The following is a 20,755-nucleotide window of genomic DNA, read 5'->3' on the forward strand; positions in this document are numbered from 1 at the left end:
ATAGTGATTGATTATCTGCAGTATGAAGCAACATCAGGTTATGAAAACAAACTGAACATCAAGTTCTGAAAGAACTTCTACATACATATAGTGATTGACTTCATGCAGTATGTAGCAACATTAGGTCTGAAGAATCACTATATGTCTGAAGAAATAACTGTACAACTTTATCTTGTACAGTTACTTCTTCAGACATATAGTGATTGACTTCCTGTAGTTTGTAGCAACATAAGGTTTTACAAGAAACTAAACATAAAGTTGTGAAAAACTTCTACAGTCATATAGTGATTGACTTCCTGCAGTATGTAGCAACATAAGATTGTTATGAGAAACTGAACCTGAAGTTATACAGGAACTTCTACACAGGTGTAGTGATTGACTTCCTGCAGTTTCAGCAAAATAAGGTTGTTACAAGGAACTGAAGATAAAGTTGTACAGTAACTTCTTCAGACATATAGTGATTGACTTCCTGCAGTTTGAGCAACATTAGGTTGTTACAAGAAACTCAACAAATAAGTTTTGTAGAATCTCATACAGACATATAGTGATTGACTTCCTTCAATATGTAGCAACATCAGGTTGATAAAAGAAACTCAACATGAAGTTGTACAGGTACTTCTACAAACATGTAGTGATTGCCTACCTGCAGTATGCAGCAACATAAGGTTCTTATGAGAAAATGAACATGAAGTTGTGTAAGAACTTATACAGACATATAGAGTTGACTTCCAGCAGTTCCTAGCAACATTAGGTTTTCACAAAACACTCAACATAAAGTTGAGTAAGACCTTCTACTGACATTGAGCGATTGAATTCCTGCTGTATGTAGCAATATTAGGTTGTTACAAAAACTCAACATGAAGTTGTGTAGCAAATTCTACAGACATATAGTGATTGTCTTTCTGCAGTATGTAGCAACATTAGTTTATTATACAAACTCAACGTGAAGTGGGTAGGAACTTCTACAGAAATATAGTGATTGACTGCATGCAGTATGAAGCAACATAAGGTTCTTACAAGAAACTCAACATAATGTTGTACAGGAACATCTTCAGACATATAGTGATTGACGTTCTGTAGTATGTAGAAACATTAGGGTGTTTAGAAAAACTCAAAATGAAGTTGTACAGAAAGTTGTAGAGACCTATTGTGATTGATTTCCAGCAGTAGTAGCAATATTAGGTTGTTACAAGAAACTCAAAATGAAGTTGTGTAAGAAATTCTACAGACATATAATGTTGACTTCAAGCAGTTCCTAGCAACATAAGGTTTTCACAAGAAACTCAACATAAAGTTGTGTAAGACCCTCTACTGACATTGAGTGATTGAATTCCTGCTGTATGTAGCAATATTAGGGTGTTACAAAAACTCAACATGAAGTTGTGTAGCAACTTCTACAGACATATAGTGATTCACTTCCTGCAGTATGTAGGATCATGAGGTTGTTACAAGAAACTCAACATAAAGTTGTGCAAGAACTTCTACAGACATATAGTGATTCACTTTATGCAGTATGTAGAAACATTACGTTGTTAGAAAAAAATTCAACATGAAGTTGTACACGAACTTCTACAGTCATATAGTGATTGATTTCCTGAAGTATGTAGAAACATTAGGTTTTTACAAGAAACTCAACATGAATTTATGCAGGAACTACTAAACACATAGTGTGAGTGACTTCATGCAGTATGAAGCAACATAAGGTTGTGATAAGAAACTGAACATCAAGTTTTCTAAGAACTTCTACAGACATATTGTGATTGACTTCCTGTAGTATGTAGCAACATAAGGTTTTGATAAGAAACTGAACATCAAGTTTTCTAAGAACTTCTACAAACATATTGTGATTGACTTCCTGTAGTATGTAGCAACATTAGGGTGTTACAAGAAAGTCAACATGAAGTTGTATAGGAACATCTACAGACATATAGTGATTGACTTGCTGCGGTATGTAGCAACATTAGGTTGTTACAAGAAATTGAACATGAAGTTGTACAGGAACTTCTACAGACATATTGGCTTCCTGCAGTTTGTAGCAACATTATGTTGTAACAAGAAACTCAACATGAAGTTGTGAAAGAACTTCTTCTGACATATGGTGATTAACTTCCTCCAGTATGTACCAAGATGAGGTTGTTACAAGAATGTCAACGTGAAGTTGTATAGGAACTTCTACAGCCATATAGTGATTGACTTCCTGCAGTATGTAGCAACATTATTTTGTTTGAAGAAAGTCAACATGAAGTTGTACAGGAATTTCTAGAGACATATAATGATTGACGTCCTGCAGTATGTAGCATCATTAGGTTTTACAAGAAACTCAACATGAAGTTCTGTAGGAACTTCTACAGACATATAGTGGTTTACTTCCTGCAGTATGTAGCAACATTATGTTGTTACAAGAAATTCAACATGAAGTTATGTTAGAATGTCTAGAGACATATAGTGATCGACTTCCTGCAAGTTGTAGCAACATTAGGTTGTTACAAGAATCTCAACATGAGTTTGTGAAAGAACTTCTACAAACATACAGTGATTGACTTCCTGCAGTGTGTAGAAATATTAGGTTGTTACAAGAATCTCAACATGAAGTTGTGTAATAACTTCTACACACAAATAGTGTGGACTTCATGCAGTATGTATCAACATTAGGTTCTTACAAGAAACTCAAGATGAAGTTGTACAGGAACTTCTGCAGTCATATAGTGATTGACTTCCTGCAGTATGTAGAAATATTAGGTTGTTACGAGAAACTCAACATGAAGTTGTGTAAGAACTTCTTCTGACATATGGTGATTAACTTCCTCCAGTATTTACCAAGATGAGGTTGTTACAAGAATGTCACCGTGAAGTTGTATAGGAACATCTACATACATATAGTGATTGACTTCCTGCAGTTTGTAGCAACATTAGCTTGTTACAACAAACTCAACATGAAGTTGTGTAGGAACTTCTACAGACTTATAGTGATTGACTTCCTGCAGTATGTAGCAACATTATTTTGTTACAAGAAAGTCAACATGAAGTTGTACAGGAATTTCTAGAGATATAGTGATTGACGTCCTGCAGTATGTAGCATCATTAGGTTGTTACAGAAACTCAACATGAAGTTGTGTAATAACTTCTACAGACAAATAGTGTGGACTTCATGGGTATGTAGCAACATTAGGTTGTTACAAGAAACTCAAGATGAAGTTGTACAGGAACTTCTGCAGTCATATAGGAATTGACTTCCTGCAGTATGTAGAAACATTTGTTTGTTAGAAAAAACTCAACATGAGGTTGTACACGAACTTCTACAGACATATAGTGATTGACCTCCTGCAGTGTGTAGAAATATTAGGTTGTTACGAGAAACTCAACATGAAGTTGTGTAAGAACTTCTACAGACATACAGTGATTGACTTCCTGCAGTGTGTAGAACTATTAGGTTTTACAAGAAACTCAACATGAATTTGTGCAGAAACTACTACACACATAGTGTGAGTTACTTCATACAGTATGGAGAAACATTAGGTTGTTGGAAGATACTCAACATCAAGTTGTAGAGGAAGTTCCACAGACATATAATAATTGACTTTCTGCAATTGTAGTAACATTAGATGTTAGACGAAAATCAACTTGAAGTTGTGTAGCAGCATCTAAAGACTTATACTGATTGACTTCCTGAAGTATGTATAAACATTAGGTTGTTACAAGAAACTCAACATGAAGTTGTGAAGAACTTCTACAGACATACAGTGATTGACTTTCTGCAGTATGTAGCAACATCAGGTTGTTACAAGAAACTCAACATCAAGTTGTGTAAGAACTTCTACAGACATATAGTGATTGACTTCATGCAGAATGTAGCAATATAAGATTGTTACCAGAAACTCAACATGAAGTTGTGTGAGAACTTCTGTAAACATATAGTGATTGACTTCATACAGTATGGAGAAACATTAAGTTGTTGGAAGAAACTCAACATAAAGTTTTACAGGAACTTTACAGCCATATATTGGTTGACTTCCTGTAATTTGTAGCAGCTCTAGGTTTTACGAGAAACTCAACATGAAGTAGTGTAATAATTTCTACAGACATATAGTGTGGACTTCATGCAGTATGTAGCAACATTAGGTTGTTACAAAAAACTCAAGATGAAGTTGTACAGATACTTCTGCAGTTATATAGTGATTGACTTTCTGCAATATGTAGAAAGATTAGATTGTTACAAAAAACTCAATATGAGGTTGTGTTAGAACTTCTGCAGACATATCCTGATTGACTTGATGCAGTATGTAGCAACATTAGTTTGTTACAAGAATCTCACCATGAAGTTGTACAGTAACATCTACATACATATAGTGATTTACTTTCTGAAGTGTGCAGCAACATTAGGTTGTTACAAAAATCTAAACATGAAGTTGTACAGAAACTTGTAGAGACATATTGTGATTGACTTCCTGTAGTATGTTGCAACATTAGGTTGTTAAAAGAAAGTCAACATGAAGTTGTACAGTAACATCTACAGACATATAGTGATTGACTTCCTGCAGTATGTAGCAACATTAGTTTGTTAGAAGAATCTCACCGTGAAGTTGTACAGTAACATCTACATACATATAGTGATTTACTTCCTGAAGTGTGTAGCAACATTATGTTGTTACAAGAAACTCAACATGAAGTTGTGTAAGAACTTCTTCTGACATATGGTGATTAACTTCCTCCAGTATTTACCAAGATGAGGTTGTTACAAGAATGTCACCGTGAAGTTGTATAGGAACATCTACATACATATAGTGATTGACTTCCTGCAGTTTCTAGCAACATTAGGTTGTTACAACAAACTCAACATGAAGTTGTGTAGGAACTTCTACAGACTTATAGTGATTGACTTCCTGCAGTATGTAGCAACATTATTTTGTTACAAGAAAGTCAACATGAAGTTGTACAGGAATTTCTAGAGAGATATAGTGATTGACGTCCTGCAGTATGTAACATCATTAGGTTGTTACGAGAAACTCAACATGAAGTTCTGTAGGAACTTCTAACTTTTACAGATATATAGTGGTTGACTTCCTGCAGTATGTACCAACATTAGGTTGTTACAAGAATCTCAACATAAAGTTGTGTAATAACTTCTACAGACATGTAGTGGTTGACTTCCTGCAGTATGTAGCAACATTAGGTTGTTACAAGAAACTCAAGATGAAGTTGTACAGGAACTTCTGCAGTCATATAGGAATTGACTTCCTGCAGTATGTAGAAACATTTGTTTGTTAGAAAAAACTCAACATGAGATTGTGTAAGAATTTTACAGATATATAGTGATTGACTTCCTGTAGTATGTAGCTACATTAGTTTGTTAGAAGAAAATCAACATGAAGTTGTGTAGGAACATCTACAGACATTGTGATTGACTTCCTTCAGTATGTAGCATTATTAGGTTGTTACAAGAAACTCAACATGAAGTTATACAGGAACATCTACATACATATAGTGATTGACTTCGTGCAGTATGTAGCAGCATTAGGTTGTTACAGAAAACTCAACATGAAGTTGTGTAGAAATTTCTACAGACATACAGTGATTGACTTCGTGCAGTATGTAGGAAAATAAGATAGTGACAAGAAACTCAACTTGTAATTGTGTAAGAACTTCTACAGATATATAGTGATTGACTTCCTGCACTATGTAGCAACATTAGGTTTTTACAAGAAACTCAACATGAAGTTGCGTAACAAATTCTACAGACATATAGTGATTGACTTCCTAAAGTATGTAGCAACATTAGGTTGTTACTAGAAACTCAACGTGAAGTTGTACAGGAACATCTACAGACATATAGTGATTGACTTCCTTCTATTTGTAGCAACAGTAGGTTGTTACAAGAAACTCAACATGAAGTTGTGTAGGACCTCCTACAGACATATAGTGATTGAATTCCTGTAGTATGTACCAATATTAGGTTGTTAGAAGAAACTCAACATGAAATTGTGTAGGAACTTCTACAAACATATAGTGATTGACTTTTTCCAGTATATAGCAACATTAGGTAGTGTCAAGAAACTCAGAATAAAGTTGTGTAAAACTTCTACAGACATACAGTGATTGACTTCGTGCAGTATGTAGGAAAATAAGATTGTGACAAGAAACTCAACTTGTAGTTGTGTAAGAACTTCTACAGATATATAGTGATTGACTTCCTGCACTATGTAGCAACATTAGGTTTTTACAAGAAACTCAACATGAAGTTGCGTAACAACTTCTACAGACATATAGTGATTGACTTTCTGTAATATGTTGCAACATTAGGTCGTTACAAGACTCTCAACATGAAGTTGTATAGAAACATCTACTGACATATAGTGATCGATTTCCAGCAGTTCCAAGCAACATTAGGTTGTTACAAGAAACTCAATATGATGTTGTACAAGAAGTTCGGCAGACATATAGTGATTGACTTCCTGCAACGTGTAGCAAGATTAGGTTGTCACAAAAACTAATCAAAAAGTTGTGTAGTAATTTCTACAGAGATATTTTGATTGTCTTTCTGCAGTATGTAGGAACATTAGTTTGTTATACAAACTCAACATGAAACTGTGTAAAAACCTCTACAGACATATAGTGATTGACTATCTGCAGTATGAAGCAACATAAGGTTGTGAAAACAAACTGAACATCAAGTTCTGTAAGAACTTCTACAGACATATAGTGATTGACTTCATGCAGTATGTAGAAAGATTAGGGTGTTGGAAGAAACTCAACATGAAGTTGTACAGGAATTTATACACACATATAGTGGTTGAGTTCCTGCAGTATGTAGCAACATAAGGTTCTTATAAAAAATGAACATGAAGTTGTGTAAGAATGTATACAGACATATAGTGTTGACTTCATGCAGTAAGTAGTAACATTAGGTTGTTACAAGGAACTCAAGATAAAGTTGTACAGTAACTTCTTCAGACACATAGTGATTGACTTCTTGTAGTTTGTAGCAACATAAGGTTTTACAAGAAACTAAACATAAAGTTGTGAAAACTTCTACAGTCATATAGTGATTGACTTCCTGCAGTATGTAGCAACATTATGTTGTTACAAGAAATTCAAGATGAAGTTGTCCAGGAACTTCTGCAGTCATATAGTAATTGACATCCTGCAGTATGTAGAAATATTTGTTTGTTACAAAAATCTCACCGTGAAGTTGGATAGGAACATCTACATACATATAGTGATTGACTTCCTGCAATTTGAAGCAACATTAGGCTGTTACAACAAACTCAACATGAAGTTGTACAGGAACTTCTACAGACATATAGTGGTTTACTTCCTGCAGTATGTAGCAACATTATGTTGTTACAAAAAATTCAACATGAAGTTATGTTAGAACGTCTAGAGACATATAGTAATCGACTTCATGCAGGTTGTAGCAACATTAGGTTGTTACAAGAATCTCAACATGAAGTTGTGTAATAACTTCTACAGACATATAATGTTGACTTCATGCAGTATGTAGCAACATTAGTTTGATACAACAAACTCAACATGAAGTTGTGTAGGAACTTCTACAGACATATAATGATTGACTTTCTGTAGTATGTAGCAACATTAGGGTGTTTAGAAAAACTCAAAATGAAGTTGTACAGAAAGTTGTAGAGACCTATTGTGATTGATTTCCAGCAGTAAGTAGCAATATTAGGTTTTACAAGAAACTCAACATGAAGTTGTGTAAGAAAATCTATAGACATATAATGTTAACTTTATGCAGTATGTAGCAACATTAGGTTGTTACAAGAAAATCAACATGAAGTTCTTTAGAAACTTCTAACTTTTAGAGACATATAGTGGTTGACTTCCTGCAGTATGCACCAACATTAGGTTGTTACAAGAAAGTAAAATGAAGTTGTACAGGAATTTCTAGAGAGATATAGTGATTGACGTCCTGCAGTATGTAGCATCATCAGGTTGTTACAAGAAACTCAACATGAAGTTCTTTAGGAACTTCTAACTTTTACAGACATATAGTGGTTGACTTCCTGCAGTATGTACCAACATTAGGTTGTTACAAGAAATTCAACATCAAGTTGTGTGAGAACGTCTAGAGACATATAGTGATCGACTTCCTGCAGGTTGTAGCAACATTAGGTTGTTACAAGAAACTCAAAATGAAGTTGTACAGGAACTTCTGCAGTCATATAGTGATTGACGTCCTGCAGTATGTAGCATCATCAGGTTGTTACAAAAAACTCAACATAAAGTTGAGCAAGAACTTCTACAGACATATAGTGATTGACGTCATGCAGTATGAAGCAACATAAGGTTGTGATAAGAAACTGACCATCAAGTTTTGTAAGAACTTCTACAGATATATAATGATTGACTTCATGCAGTATGAGGAAACATTAGGTTGTTAGAAGAAACTCAACATGAACTTGTACAGGAATTTATACACACATATAGTGGTTGAATTCCTGCAATATGTAGCAACATAAGGTTCTTATGAAAAAATGAACATGAAGTTGTGTAAGAACATATACAGTGTTGACTTCCAGCAGTTCCTAGCAACATTAGGTTTTCACAAGAAACTCAACATAAAGTTGTGTAAGACCTTCTACTGACATTGAGTAATTGAATTTAAGCTGTATGTAGCAATATTAGGGTGTTACAAAAACTCAACATGAAGTTGTATAGCAACTTCTGCAGACATATAGTGATTGACTTTATGTAGTATGTAGAAACATTACGTTGTTAAAAAAAAATTCAACATGAAGTTGTACACGAACTTCTACAGACATATAGTGATTTATTTCCTGAAGTATGTAGAAACATTAGGTTGTTACGAGAAACTCAACATGAAGTTGTGTAAGAACTTCTACAGAGATATAGTGATTGATTTCCTGAAGTATGTAGAAACTTTAGGTTGTTACAAGAAACTCAACATAAAGTTGTATAGGAACATCTACAGACATATAGTGATTGATTATCTGCAGTATGAAGCAACATCAGGTTATGAAAACAAACTGAACATCAAGTTCTGAAAGAACTTCTACATACATATAGTGATTGACTTCATGCAGTATGTAGCAACATTAGGTCTGAAGAATCACTATATGTCTGAAGAAGTAACTGTACAACTTTATCTTGTACAGTTACTTCTTCAGACATATAGTGATTGACTTCCTGTAGTTTGTAGCAACATAAGGTTTTTACAAGAAACTAAACATAAAGTTGTGAAAAACTTCTACAGTCATATAGTGATTGACTTCCTGCAGTATGTAGCAACATAAGATTGTTATGAGAAACTGAACCTGAAGTTATACAGGAACTTCTACACAGGTGTAGTGATTGACTTCCTGCAGTTTCAGCAAAATAAGGTTGTTACAAGGAACTGAAGATAAAGTTGTACAGTAACTTCTTCAGACATATAGTGATTGACTTCCTGCAGTTTGAGCAACATTAGGTTGTTACAAGAAACTCAACAAATAAGTTTTGTAGAATCTCATACAGACATATAGTGATTGACTTCCTTCAATATGTAGCAACATCAGGTTGATAAAAGAAACTCAACATGAAGTTGTACGGGTACTTCTACAAACATGTAGTGATTGCCTAACTGCAGTACGCAGCAACATAAGGTTCTTATGAGAAAATGAACATGAAGTTGTGTAAGAACTTATACAGACATATAGAGTTGACTTCCAGCAGTTCCTAGCAACATTAGGTTTTCACAAAACACTCAACATAAAGTTGAGTAAGACCTTCTACTGACATTGAGCGATTGAATTCCTGCTGTATGTAGCAATATTAGGTTGTTACAAAAACTCAACATGAAGTTGTGTAGCAAATTCTACAGACATATAGTGATTGTCTTTCTGCAGTATGTAGCAACATTAGTTTATTATACAAACTCAACGTGAAGTGGGTAGGAACTTCTACAGAAATATAGTGATTGACTGCATGCAGTATGAAGCAACATAAGGTTGTTACAAGAAACTCAACATAATGTTGTACAGGAACATCTTCAGACATATAGTGATTGACGTTCTGTAGTATGTAGAAACATTACGGTGTTTAGAAAAACTCAAAAGGAATTTGTACAGAAAGTTGTAGAGACCTATTGTGATTGATTTCCAGCAGTAAGTAGCAATATTAGGTTGTTACAAGAAACTCAAAATGAAGTTGTGTAAGAAATTCTACAGACATATAATGTTGACTTCAAACAGTTCCTAGCAACATTAGGTTTTACAAAACACTCAACATAAAGTTGAGTAAGACCTTCTACTGACATTGAGTGATTGAATTCCTGCTGTATGTAGCAATATTAGGTTGTTACAAAAACTCAACATGAAGTTGTGTAGCAAATTCTACAGACATATAGTGATTGTTTTTCTGCAGTATGTAGCAACATTAGTTTATTATACAAACTCAACGTGAAGTGGAGTAGGAACTTCTACAGAAATATAGTGATTGACTGCATGCAGTATGAAGCAACATAAGGTTGTGATAAGAAACTGAACATCAAGTTTTCTAAGAACTTCTACAAACATATTGTGATTGACTTCCTGTAGTATGTAGCAACATTAGGGTGTTACAAGAAACTCAACATGAAGTTGTATAGGAACATCTACAGACATATAGTGATTGACTTGCTGCGGTATGTAGCAACATTAGGTTGTTACAAGAAATTGAACATGAAGTTGTACAGGAACTTCTACAGACATATAGTAATTGGCTTCCTGCAGTTTGTAGCAACATTATGTTGTAACAAGAAACTCAACATGAAGTTGTGAAAGAACTTCTTCTGACATATGGTGATTAACTTCCTCCAGTATGTACCAAGATGAGGTTGTTACAAGAATGTCACCATGAAGTTGTATAGGAACTTCTACAGACATATAGTGATTGACTTCCTGCAGTATGTAGCAACATTATTTTGTTTGAAGAAAGTCAACATGAAGTTGTACAGGAATTTCTAGAGACATATAATGATTGACGTCCTGCAGTATGTAGCATCATTAGGTTTTACAAGAAACTCAACATGAAGTTCTGTAGGAACTTCTACAGACATATAGTGGTTTACTTCCTGCAGTATGTAGCAACATTATGTTGTTACAAGAAATTCAACATGAAGTTATGTTAGAATGTCTAGAGACATATAGTGATCGACTTCCTGCAAGTTGTAGCAACATTAGGTTGTTACAAGAATCTCAACATGAAGTTGTGAAAGAACTTCTACAAACATACAGTGATTGACTTCTTGCAGTGTGTAGAAATATTAGGTTGTTACAAGAATCTCAACATGAAGTTGTGTAAGAACTTCTACAGACATATAATGTTGACTTCATGCAGTATGTAGCAACATTAGTTTGTTACAAGAATCTCACCGTGAAGTTGTACAGTAACATCTACATACATATAGTGATTGACTTCATGTAGTATGTAGCAACATAAGGTTGTTATGAGAAACTGAACATGAAGTTGTGTAAGAACTTCTTTTGACATATAGTGATTGACTTCCTCCAGTATGTACTAAGATGAGGTTGTTACAAAAATCTCACCATGAAGTTGTATAGGAACATCTACATACATACAGTGATTGACTTCCTGCAGTTTGTAGCAAGATTAAGTTTTCACAAGAAACTCAACATAAAGTTGTGTAATAACTTCTACAGACAAATAGTGTGGACTTCATGCAGTATGTATCAACATTAGGTTCTTACAAGAAACTCAAGATGAAGTTGTACAGGAACTTCTGCAGTCATATAGTCATTGACTTCCTGCAGTATGTAGAAATATTAGGTTGTTACGAGAAACTCAACATGAAGTTGTGTAAGAACTTCTTCTGACATATGGTGATTAACTTCCTCCAGTATTTACCAAGATGAGGTTGTTACAAGAATGTCACCGTGATGTTGTATAGAACATCTACATACATATAGTGATTGACTTCCTGCAGTTTGTAGCAACATTAGCTTGTTACAACAAACTCAACATGAAGTTGTGTAGGAACTTCTACAGACTTATAGTGATTGACTTCCTGCAGTATGTAGCAACATTATTTTGTTACAAGAAAGTCAACATGAAGTTGTACAGGAATTTCTAGAGAGATATAGTGATTGACGTCCTGCAGTATGTAGCATCATTAGGTTGTTACGAGAAACTCAACATGAAGTTGTGTAATAACTTCTACAGACAAATAGTGTGGACTTCATGGAGTATGTAGCAACATTAGGTTGTTACAAGAAACTCAAGATGAAGTTGTACAGGAACTTCTGCAGTCATATAGGAATTGACTTCCTGCAGTATGTAGAAACATTTGTTTGTTAGAAAAAACTCAACAAGAGGTTGTACACGAACTTCTACAGACATATAGTGACTGACCTCCTGCAGTGTGTAGAAATATTAGGTTGTTACGAGAAACTCAACATGAAGTTGTGTAAGAACTTCTACAGACATACAGTGATTGACTTCCTGCAGTGTGTAGAACTATTAGGTTTTTACAAGAAACTCAACATGAATTTGTGCAGAAACTACTACACACATAGTGTGAGTTACTTCATACAGTATGGAGAAACATTAGGTTGTTGGAAGATACTCAACATCAAGTTGTAGAGGAAGTTCCACAGACATATAATAATTGACTTTCTGCAATTGTAGTAACATTAGATGTTAGACGAAAATCAACTTGAAGTTGTGTAGCAGCATCAAAAGACTTATACTGATTGACTTCCTGAAGTATGTAGCAACATTATTTTGTTACAAGAAAGTCAACATGAAGTTGTACAGGAATTTCTAGAGAGATATAGTGATTGACTTCCTGCAGTATGTAGCATCATTAGGTTGTTACGAGAAACTCAACATGAAGTTGTGTAATAACTTCTACAGACAAATAGTGTGGACTTCATGGAGTATGTAGCAACATTAGGTTGTTACAAGAAACTCAAGATGAAGTTGTACAGGAACTTCTGCAGTCATATAGGAATTGACTTCCTGCAGTATGTAGAAACATTTGTTTGTTAGAAAAACTCAACATGAGGTTGTACACGAACTTCTACAGACATATAGTGACTGACCTCCTGCAGTGTGTAGAAATATTAGGTTGTTACAAGAAACTCAACATGAAGTTGTGAAGAACTTCTACAGACATACAGTGATTGACTTTCTGCAGTATGTAGCAACATCAGGTTGTTACAAGAAACTCAACATCAAGTTGTGTAAGAACTTCTACAGACATATAGCGATTGACTTCATGCAGAATGTCGCAATATAAGATTGTTACCAGAAACTCAACATGAAGTTGTGTGAGAACTTCTGTAAACATATAGTGATTGACTTCATACAGTATGGAGAAACATTAAGTTGTTGGAAGAAACTCAACATAAAGTTTTACAGGAACTTTTACAGCCATATATTGGTTGACTTCCTGTAATTTGTAGCAGCTTTAGGTTTTTACGAGAAACTCAACATGAAGTAGTGTAATAATTTCTACAGACATATAGTGTGGACTTCATGCAGTATGTAGCAACATTAGGTTGTTACAAAAAACTCAAGATGAAGTTGTACAGATACTTCTGCAGTTATATAGTGATTGACTTTCTGCAATATGTAGAAAGATTAGATTGTTACAAAAAACTCAATATGAGGTTGTGTTAGAACTTCTGCAGACATATCCTGATTGACTTGATGCAGTATGTAGCAACATTAGTTTGTTACAAGAATCTCACCGTGAAGTTGTACAGTAACATCTACATACATATAGTGATTTACTTTCTGAAGTGTGCAGCAACATTAGGTTGTTACAAAAATCTAAACATGAAGTTGTACAGAAACTTGTAGAGACATATTGTGATTGACTTCCTGTAGTATGTTGCAACATTAGGTTGTTAAAAGAAAGTCAACATGAAGTTGTACAGTAACATCTACAGACATATAGTGATTGACTTCCTGCAGTATGTAGCAACATTAGTTTGTTAGAAGAATCTCAACATGAAGTTGTACAGTAACATCTACATACATATAGTGATTTACTTCCTGAAGTGTGTAGCAACATTATGTAGTTACAAGAAACTCAACAGGAAGTTGTGTAAGAACTTCTTCTGACATATGGTGATTAACTTCCTCCAGTATTTACCAAGATGAGGTTGTTACAAGAATGTCACCATGAAGTTGTATAGGAACATCTACATACATATAGTGATTGACTTCCTGCAGTTTCTAGCAACATTAGGTTGTTACAACAAACTCAACATGAAGTTGTGTAGGAACTTCTACAGACTTATAGTGATTGACTTCCTGCAGTATGTAGCAACATTATTTTGTTACAAGAAAGTCAACATGAAGTTGTACAGGAATTTCTAGAGATATAGTGATTGACGTCCTGCAGTATGTAACACCATTAGGTTGTTACGAGAAACTCAACATGAAGTTCTGTAGGAACTTCTAACTTTTACAGATATATAGTGGTTGACTTCCTGCAGTATGTACCAACATTAGGTTGTTACAAGAATCTCAACATAAAGTTGTGTGATAACTTCTACAGACATATAGTGGTTGACTTCCTGCAGTATGTAGCAACATTAGGTTGTTACAAAAACTCAAGATGAAGTTGTACAGAACTTCTGCAGTCATATAGTGATTGACTTCCTGCAGTATGTAGAAACATTTGTTTGTTAGAAAAAACTCAACATGAGGTTGTGTAAGAACTTCTACAGACATATAGTGATTGACTTCCTGTAGTATGTAGCAACATTAGGTTGTTACAAGAAACTCAACATGAAGTTGTGTTAGAACTTCTACAGACATATAGTGATTAACTTCAGGCAGTGTGTAGCAACATTAGGTTGTTACAAGAAACTCAACATGAAGTTGTACAAAACTTCTACAGACAAATAGTGTGGACTTCCTGGGTATGTAGCAACATTAGGTTGTTACAAGAAACTCAAGATGAAGTTGTACAGGAACTTCTGCAGACATATAGTGATTGACTTCCTGCAGTATGTAGCAACATTAATTTGTTAGAAAAAACTCAACATGAAGTTGTGTAAGAACTTCTACAGACATATAGTGATTGACTTCCTGTAGTATGTAGCAACATTATGTTGTTACAAGAAAGTCAACATGAAGTTGTGTAGAAACATCTACAGACATATTGTGATTGACTTCCTGCACTATGTAGCAACATTAGGTTGTTACAAGAAACTCAACATGAAGTTCTGTAGGAACTTCTACACACATATAGTGGTTGACTTCCTGCAGTATGTAGCAACATTAAGTTGTTACAAAAAACTCAAGATGAAGATGTATAGGAACTTCTGCAGTCATATAGTAATTGACTTCCTGCAGTATTTGAAAACATTTGTTTGTTACAAAAAACTCAACATGAGATTGTGTAAGAATTTTACAGATATATAGTGATTGACTTCCTGTAGTATGTAGCTACATTAGTTTGTTAGAAGAAAATCAACATGAAGTTGTGTAGGAACATCTACAGACATTGTGATTGACTTCCTTCAGTATGTAGCATTATTAGGTTGTTACAAGAAACTCAACATGAAGTTATACAGGAACATCTACATACATATAGTGATTGACTTCGTGCAGTATGTAGCAGCATTAGGTTGTTACAGAAAACTCAACATGAAGTTGTGTAAGAACTTCTACAGACATATAGTGATTGACTTTCTGCAATATGTAGCAACATTAGGTTGTTACAAGAAACTGAACATGAAGTTGTATAAGAACTTCTACAGACATATAGTGTTTGACTTCCTGCAGTATCTAGCAACATAAGGTTGTTGCATGAAACTCAATTTAATAAACAGTGTAAGAAGTTAAACGATTTATTAATGATCACTTATGATATCCGAGTTCTTTGGTTGTACATTTCCGATAATTGAATAAGTGAAATATAAAAAAATTTGAAAATTAAATACCAACGAATTTACGAATTGCTAAATGAAACATAACACATACATTGACAGAAATATGGGGAATAAAAGATGGGGTGAAAGGTGAAAAATAAGCATAGAAAAGCACCAAGGTAGATGAAACACATGCATTATGACAGAGAGATAGAAACGGATATAAAATAACATGAGAATTCTTACCTAGAACTATAAGTGACACGTTCGTTGAAACTTTACCAAAACCATTTACTGCTTCACAGATGTATAGACCTGTGTCCTCTCCAACTGTCCCAGTGATTTTAAGGGTACCACGGTTAGTAACCCGAAAGTGGTTACTACCAAGGGTCGTGAGCTGTTGGCCATCCTTATACCACTCAAAAAACAAGGTGCTGTGGTCATCTTGAACTGGACACGATAATTTGACATTTGAACCAGCTGGAACAATCTGAGGTGGGTTGTTGAGTTTCGGTAGTGGACGAGGCGGGCCTAAACAAAGACAAGTTTTAAAACATTTAAATCATTCACTTTTCACGAAGGTTGGCGGCGTGTGCTTCCTCTTTCTAATTTTTCATAAAACGTTCAAAAATAAGACTTTTCGTGGTTCCTGCCAAGTCCTGTTCACTTCTATCATTTCCTACCATCAATCTATTACGAACTAGAAATACGTTATGGCTCCTACGTTTTGTCAAACAATGTGTCTGTCTGTTTCCGTGCGGGTATCTTCAAAACAAAGGAACCAATGTACAATAGAATTTTAAACAAGATGGAATGACCGTATGGGAAAATCGACAGATAGGCACTTTTCCATTTTGGATTTATAACTCCGTAAAGTGTGATCAGATCTATAACATGTTTCACGGTCACATTACGGATGAGACTTATCACATTACAAAAACTGTTCCGGTTCGTTGCCCACTCTGGAACTGAGAAGAATTTTCTGAGTTTTCGAAGGTGAAATTTCACGTTATCCAATATAAAGTCATACAATCTCGAAAGGTGGTGGAGGTGGAGAAAGGGAGGGTATTTAGAAGAAAGTAACATTGTGTCACTCGCGGGGAAACGAACCTCGGATTTTAGCTTTGTAAGTCCTTAAACTTACCACTGTCCCACGGGAAGTCATAAAGTATATAAATAAGTTAAAGAGTGTTCCTCACGTCTTCGATAAACTGATTCTTTCCTCAGACTACTTGTCATCACTGCCAAACGAGATCATAGCGGTTCAATTGATTCAGCTTATCTTGCTTCGTTCTTTTATAAAACGTTGAAAATATTAACAACAACAACAATAGAATCGTCAACTGTCTCTGTAAATAATAAAGATAGGGTGACGTTACGAACTGATTTCGTGCTCATAAACGTAACCGACAATACCTTCCATAGTGGGGATAAATATCACCCCTTCTTTCAGACACGTTTCCCTTCCCCATCTTCAAGAAAAATACCGCACATTCTATAACGAACAGAAATGCGAAGAACAAATGAAGCGGATTGGAGAACGGTCCGCACGAGTTCCGTCCAAAGATAGGGTGTATGCACGCATGTTATTTGCTATAAAATCTATGAAAGACGCGCAAGGACAAAAAAACAACAACAACTGGTTTAATTAAATATTTTCTGAGAATAGGTGGTTAATAACTGAACGTATTGAACACGTGGAGACGAAATATAAAAGAAAAGAGTGGATTGTACAGCCCGTATTGTACACGTATACTATATTAGTTTTAATATAGTATATATCAGTTTAATGGGTGATTGTCATGGTTAAAAAACACGTCTTAATGAAACGTGAGATATTATTAAACCCAAACCAAACACAACAACATGCATATAACCACTATTAAACCCAAACCAAACACAATATGTATATAACCACTATTAAACCAAAACCAAACACAACATGTATATATCCACTATTAAACCCAAACCAAACACAACAACATGTACTTAACTGGTATTAAACCCAAACCAAACACAACAACATGTAGTTAACTGGTATTAAACCCAAACCAAACACAGCAACATGTATATAACCACTATTAAACCCAAACCAAACACAGCAACATGTATATAACCACAATTAAACCCAAACCAAACACAACATGTATATAACCACTATTAAACCCAAACCAAACAAAACATGTATACAACCACTATTAAACCCAAACCAAACACAACATGTATGTAACCAGTATTAAACCCAAACCAAACACAACATGTAGTTAACCACTATTAAACCCAAACTAAAGACAACATGTAGTTAACCACTATTAAGCCCAAACTAAAGACAACATGTAGTTAACCACTATTAAACCCAAACTAAAGACAACATGTAGTTAACCACTATTAAACCCAAACTAAAGACAACAACATGTAGTTAACCACTATTAAGCCCAAACTAAAGACAACAACATGTAGTTAACCACTATTAAACCCAAACTAAAGACAACAACATGTAGTTAACCACTATTAAACCCAAACTAAAGACAACAACATGTAGTTAACCACTATTAAACCCAAACTAAAGACAACAACATGTAGTTAACCACTATTAAACCCAAACTAAAGACAACAACATGTAGTTAACCACTATTAAACCCAAACTAAAGACAACAACACGTAGTTAACCACTATTAAACCCAAACTAAAGACAACAACACGTAGTTAACCACTATTAAACCCAAACTAAAGACAACAACATGTAGTTAACCACTATTAAACCCAAACTAAAGACAACAACATGTAGTTAACCTGGCTATTTTTTTTTATGGAAGTGAAAAAAGTAATCGGTAAAACGTAAAGACAAAGATGTATAGACAGATGTAAAGACAGACACAGGATAGTAAGAACGAAAGGGTTAGATATCCCGTTGCGAAATCTGTCTCTAATTTCGACCACAGACGGCAGCTTGTGAACCCTTCCTACTACCGTGTTTCTCCGATAATAAGACCTACCCATAAAATAAGACCTAGTGTGATTTTTGGGGATAGTTTTAATATAAGCCATACCCTTAAAATAAGCCCTTGTCAAGAGTGGCAGGAAGAGGAAAGAAATAAAAAAAATAATTTATTAATTAGTTTAATAGTTAGTTAATTAGTTTGTTTAAGTATTAATCAGTTAGTTTAATAGTTTAATAATAGTTTATTTTAAATGGTTAGTTTAATAGTTTTACTTTGTAACTTCATTTTTTTAATATATCAAAATAAGACATCCCCGAAAATAAGCCATAGTGTCATATTTTGGAGTGAAAATTAATATAAGCCCTGTCTTATTTTCGGAGAAACACGGTGTTAGCTTTAACCGTGATTAACAGTTTTGCATGACGGAACCGAATTACAGACACGAGGATTCACAAATTGGGCACACTAGCGATCGGCTCACGTCCGAACTGAACGGTAATATACGAGAAGATCACGCCAGTGATTAATTCTAACCGTTTTTTGTTTTGAACCAGAAACTATTTAATTCAGACACTGATATGTAACTGACATAGTCAGCTTCAATATTTACCTCATCCCAGACTGTAGAATGTTATCAACACATAACCAACCCTAACGTATAAAACGTGTTATCAACATATAACTAACTCTAACGTATAAAAAGTATTAACACATAGCTATGTATTTTTTTTCTAAAAGCAAAACCACATCGGGCTATCTGCTAATCACCTAACTAACCCTAAAGTATAAAAAGTATTATCAACACATATCTTACCCTAACGTATAAAAAGTGTTATCAACACATAACTAAACCTAAAGTATAAAAAGTATTATCAACACATAACTAACCCTAACGTATAAAAAGTGTTATCAACACATAGCTATGATTTTTTTCTTATAGCGAAACCACATCGGGCTATGTGCTAAACATATAACTAACCCTAAAATATAAAAAGTGTTATCAACATATAACTAACCTTTACATATAAATTGTTATCAACACATAACTATCCTTTACGTATAAACTGTTATCAACACATAACCTTAACGCATAAACCATGTTCCAACACATGTCATCCATTCTCGTTAACATTAAAGATCGGGTACTTGTTTTTGTATAAACTAAGCACTAGAGAAAACAGTACATAAACAGACTTTCAAATAGATAAAAACAACATAAAGATAATATAAACAATATGTTAACAGACAAGCAGATGGGTTAACCGTAAAATAAAAATATAAAAATACAGGTAGATAAACAGCAACAAAAAGAGAAGATAAAAGGGTTCATAAACAGACACGTAAATAGATAAACAGCATTAAAACATGAAACAACACAAAAATACAACGAACAAAGATAAACAGTGGAGTCAGTAACGAAGGAAGATAGATTTTCTAAAACGAATTACGAAATTTCGAATTATTTATCGACATGTGCAAGTTTCAAAAACAAAGTATTTCAGAATGAGATAGAACTATTTAGATCACGCAGAGAAGGTTACTTTCTCAACTCGGGTTTATAATCTGCAGGCACAATGAGTGAGAAATTTCTGGTGCAACCACACAAAACAGATATTATTTATGTACCCCAATAAAATTCGAACTTTTCAGCGGGGAGCTGTCGCAGGTCAGAAAACACGCAGAAGCGACACCTGCTGTTCAGATTCTCGACAAGTAGCGTGGTATGGTTAGCATTCGGAGACGGACTGGACTATTAAGAAGGTACAGTGATGTGGGTTGAGCATGATACTCGTATCGCGTCATAAATCATAGCCGGTAGGGGGCGTCAGAGAAGTGGTCCTTCTGACTTGAACAAACATGGATGTACATGTGATCGAGTACAGCAGAGGAACAATGTCAAAGGTCTTGCATTAAATTTCATCTCCCGTATAATAGTCGAGTTCGGTTTATATATAGCACTCAAGTTTTATA

At 34.5% G+C, this 20,755-nt stretch overlaps 1 protein-coding gene across 3 annotated transcripts in view; it reads right to left on the reverse strand.

Moving 5' to 3' along the window:
* Positions 1-20,755, reverse strand: part of LOC143257339 (fibroblast growth factor receptor-like 1) — a 66,556-nt gene that overhangs the window by 23,884 nt on the left and 21,917 nt on the right. For all 3 annotated transcript variants that reach the window (XM_076515859.1, XM_076515860.1, XM_076515858.1), the window contains exon 3: positions 16,089-16,373. In XM_076515859.1, coding sequence (XP_076371974.1) covers positions 16,089-16,373 — 285 coding nt within the window. The remainder of the gene's footprint in view (positions 1-16,088; positions 16,374-20,755) is intronic.

This window comes from Tachypleus tridentatus, chromosome 7 (genome assembly GCF_004210375.1).
Source record: "Tachypleus tridentatus isolate NWPU-2018 chromosome 7, ASM421037v1, whole genome shotgun sequence".
Classification (NCBI taxonomy): Eukaryota; Metazoa; Arthropoda; class Merostomata; order Xiphosura; family Limulidae; genus Tachypleus; species Tachypleus tridentatus.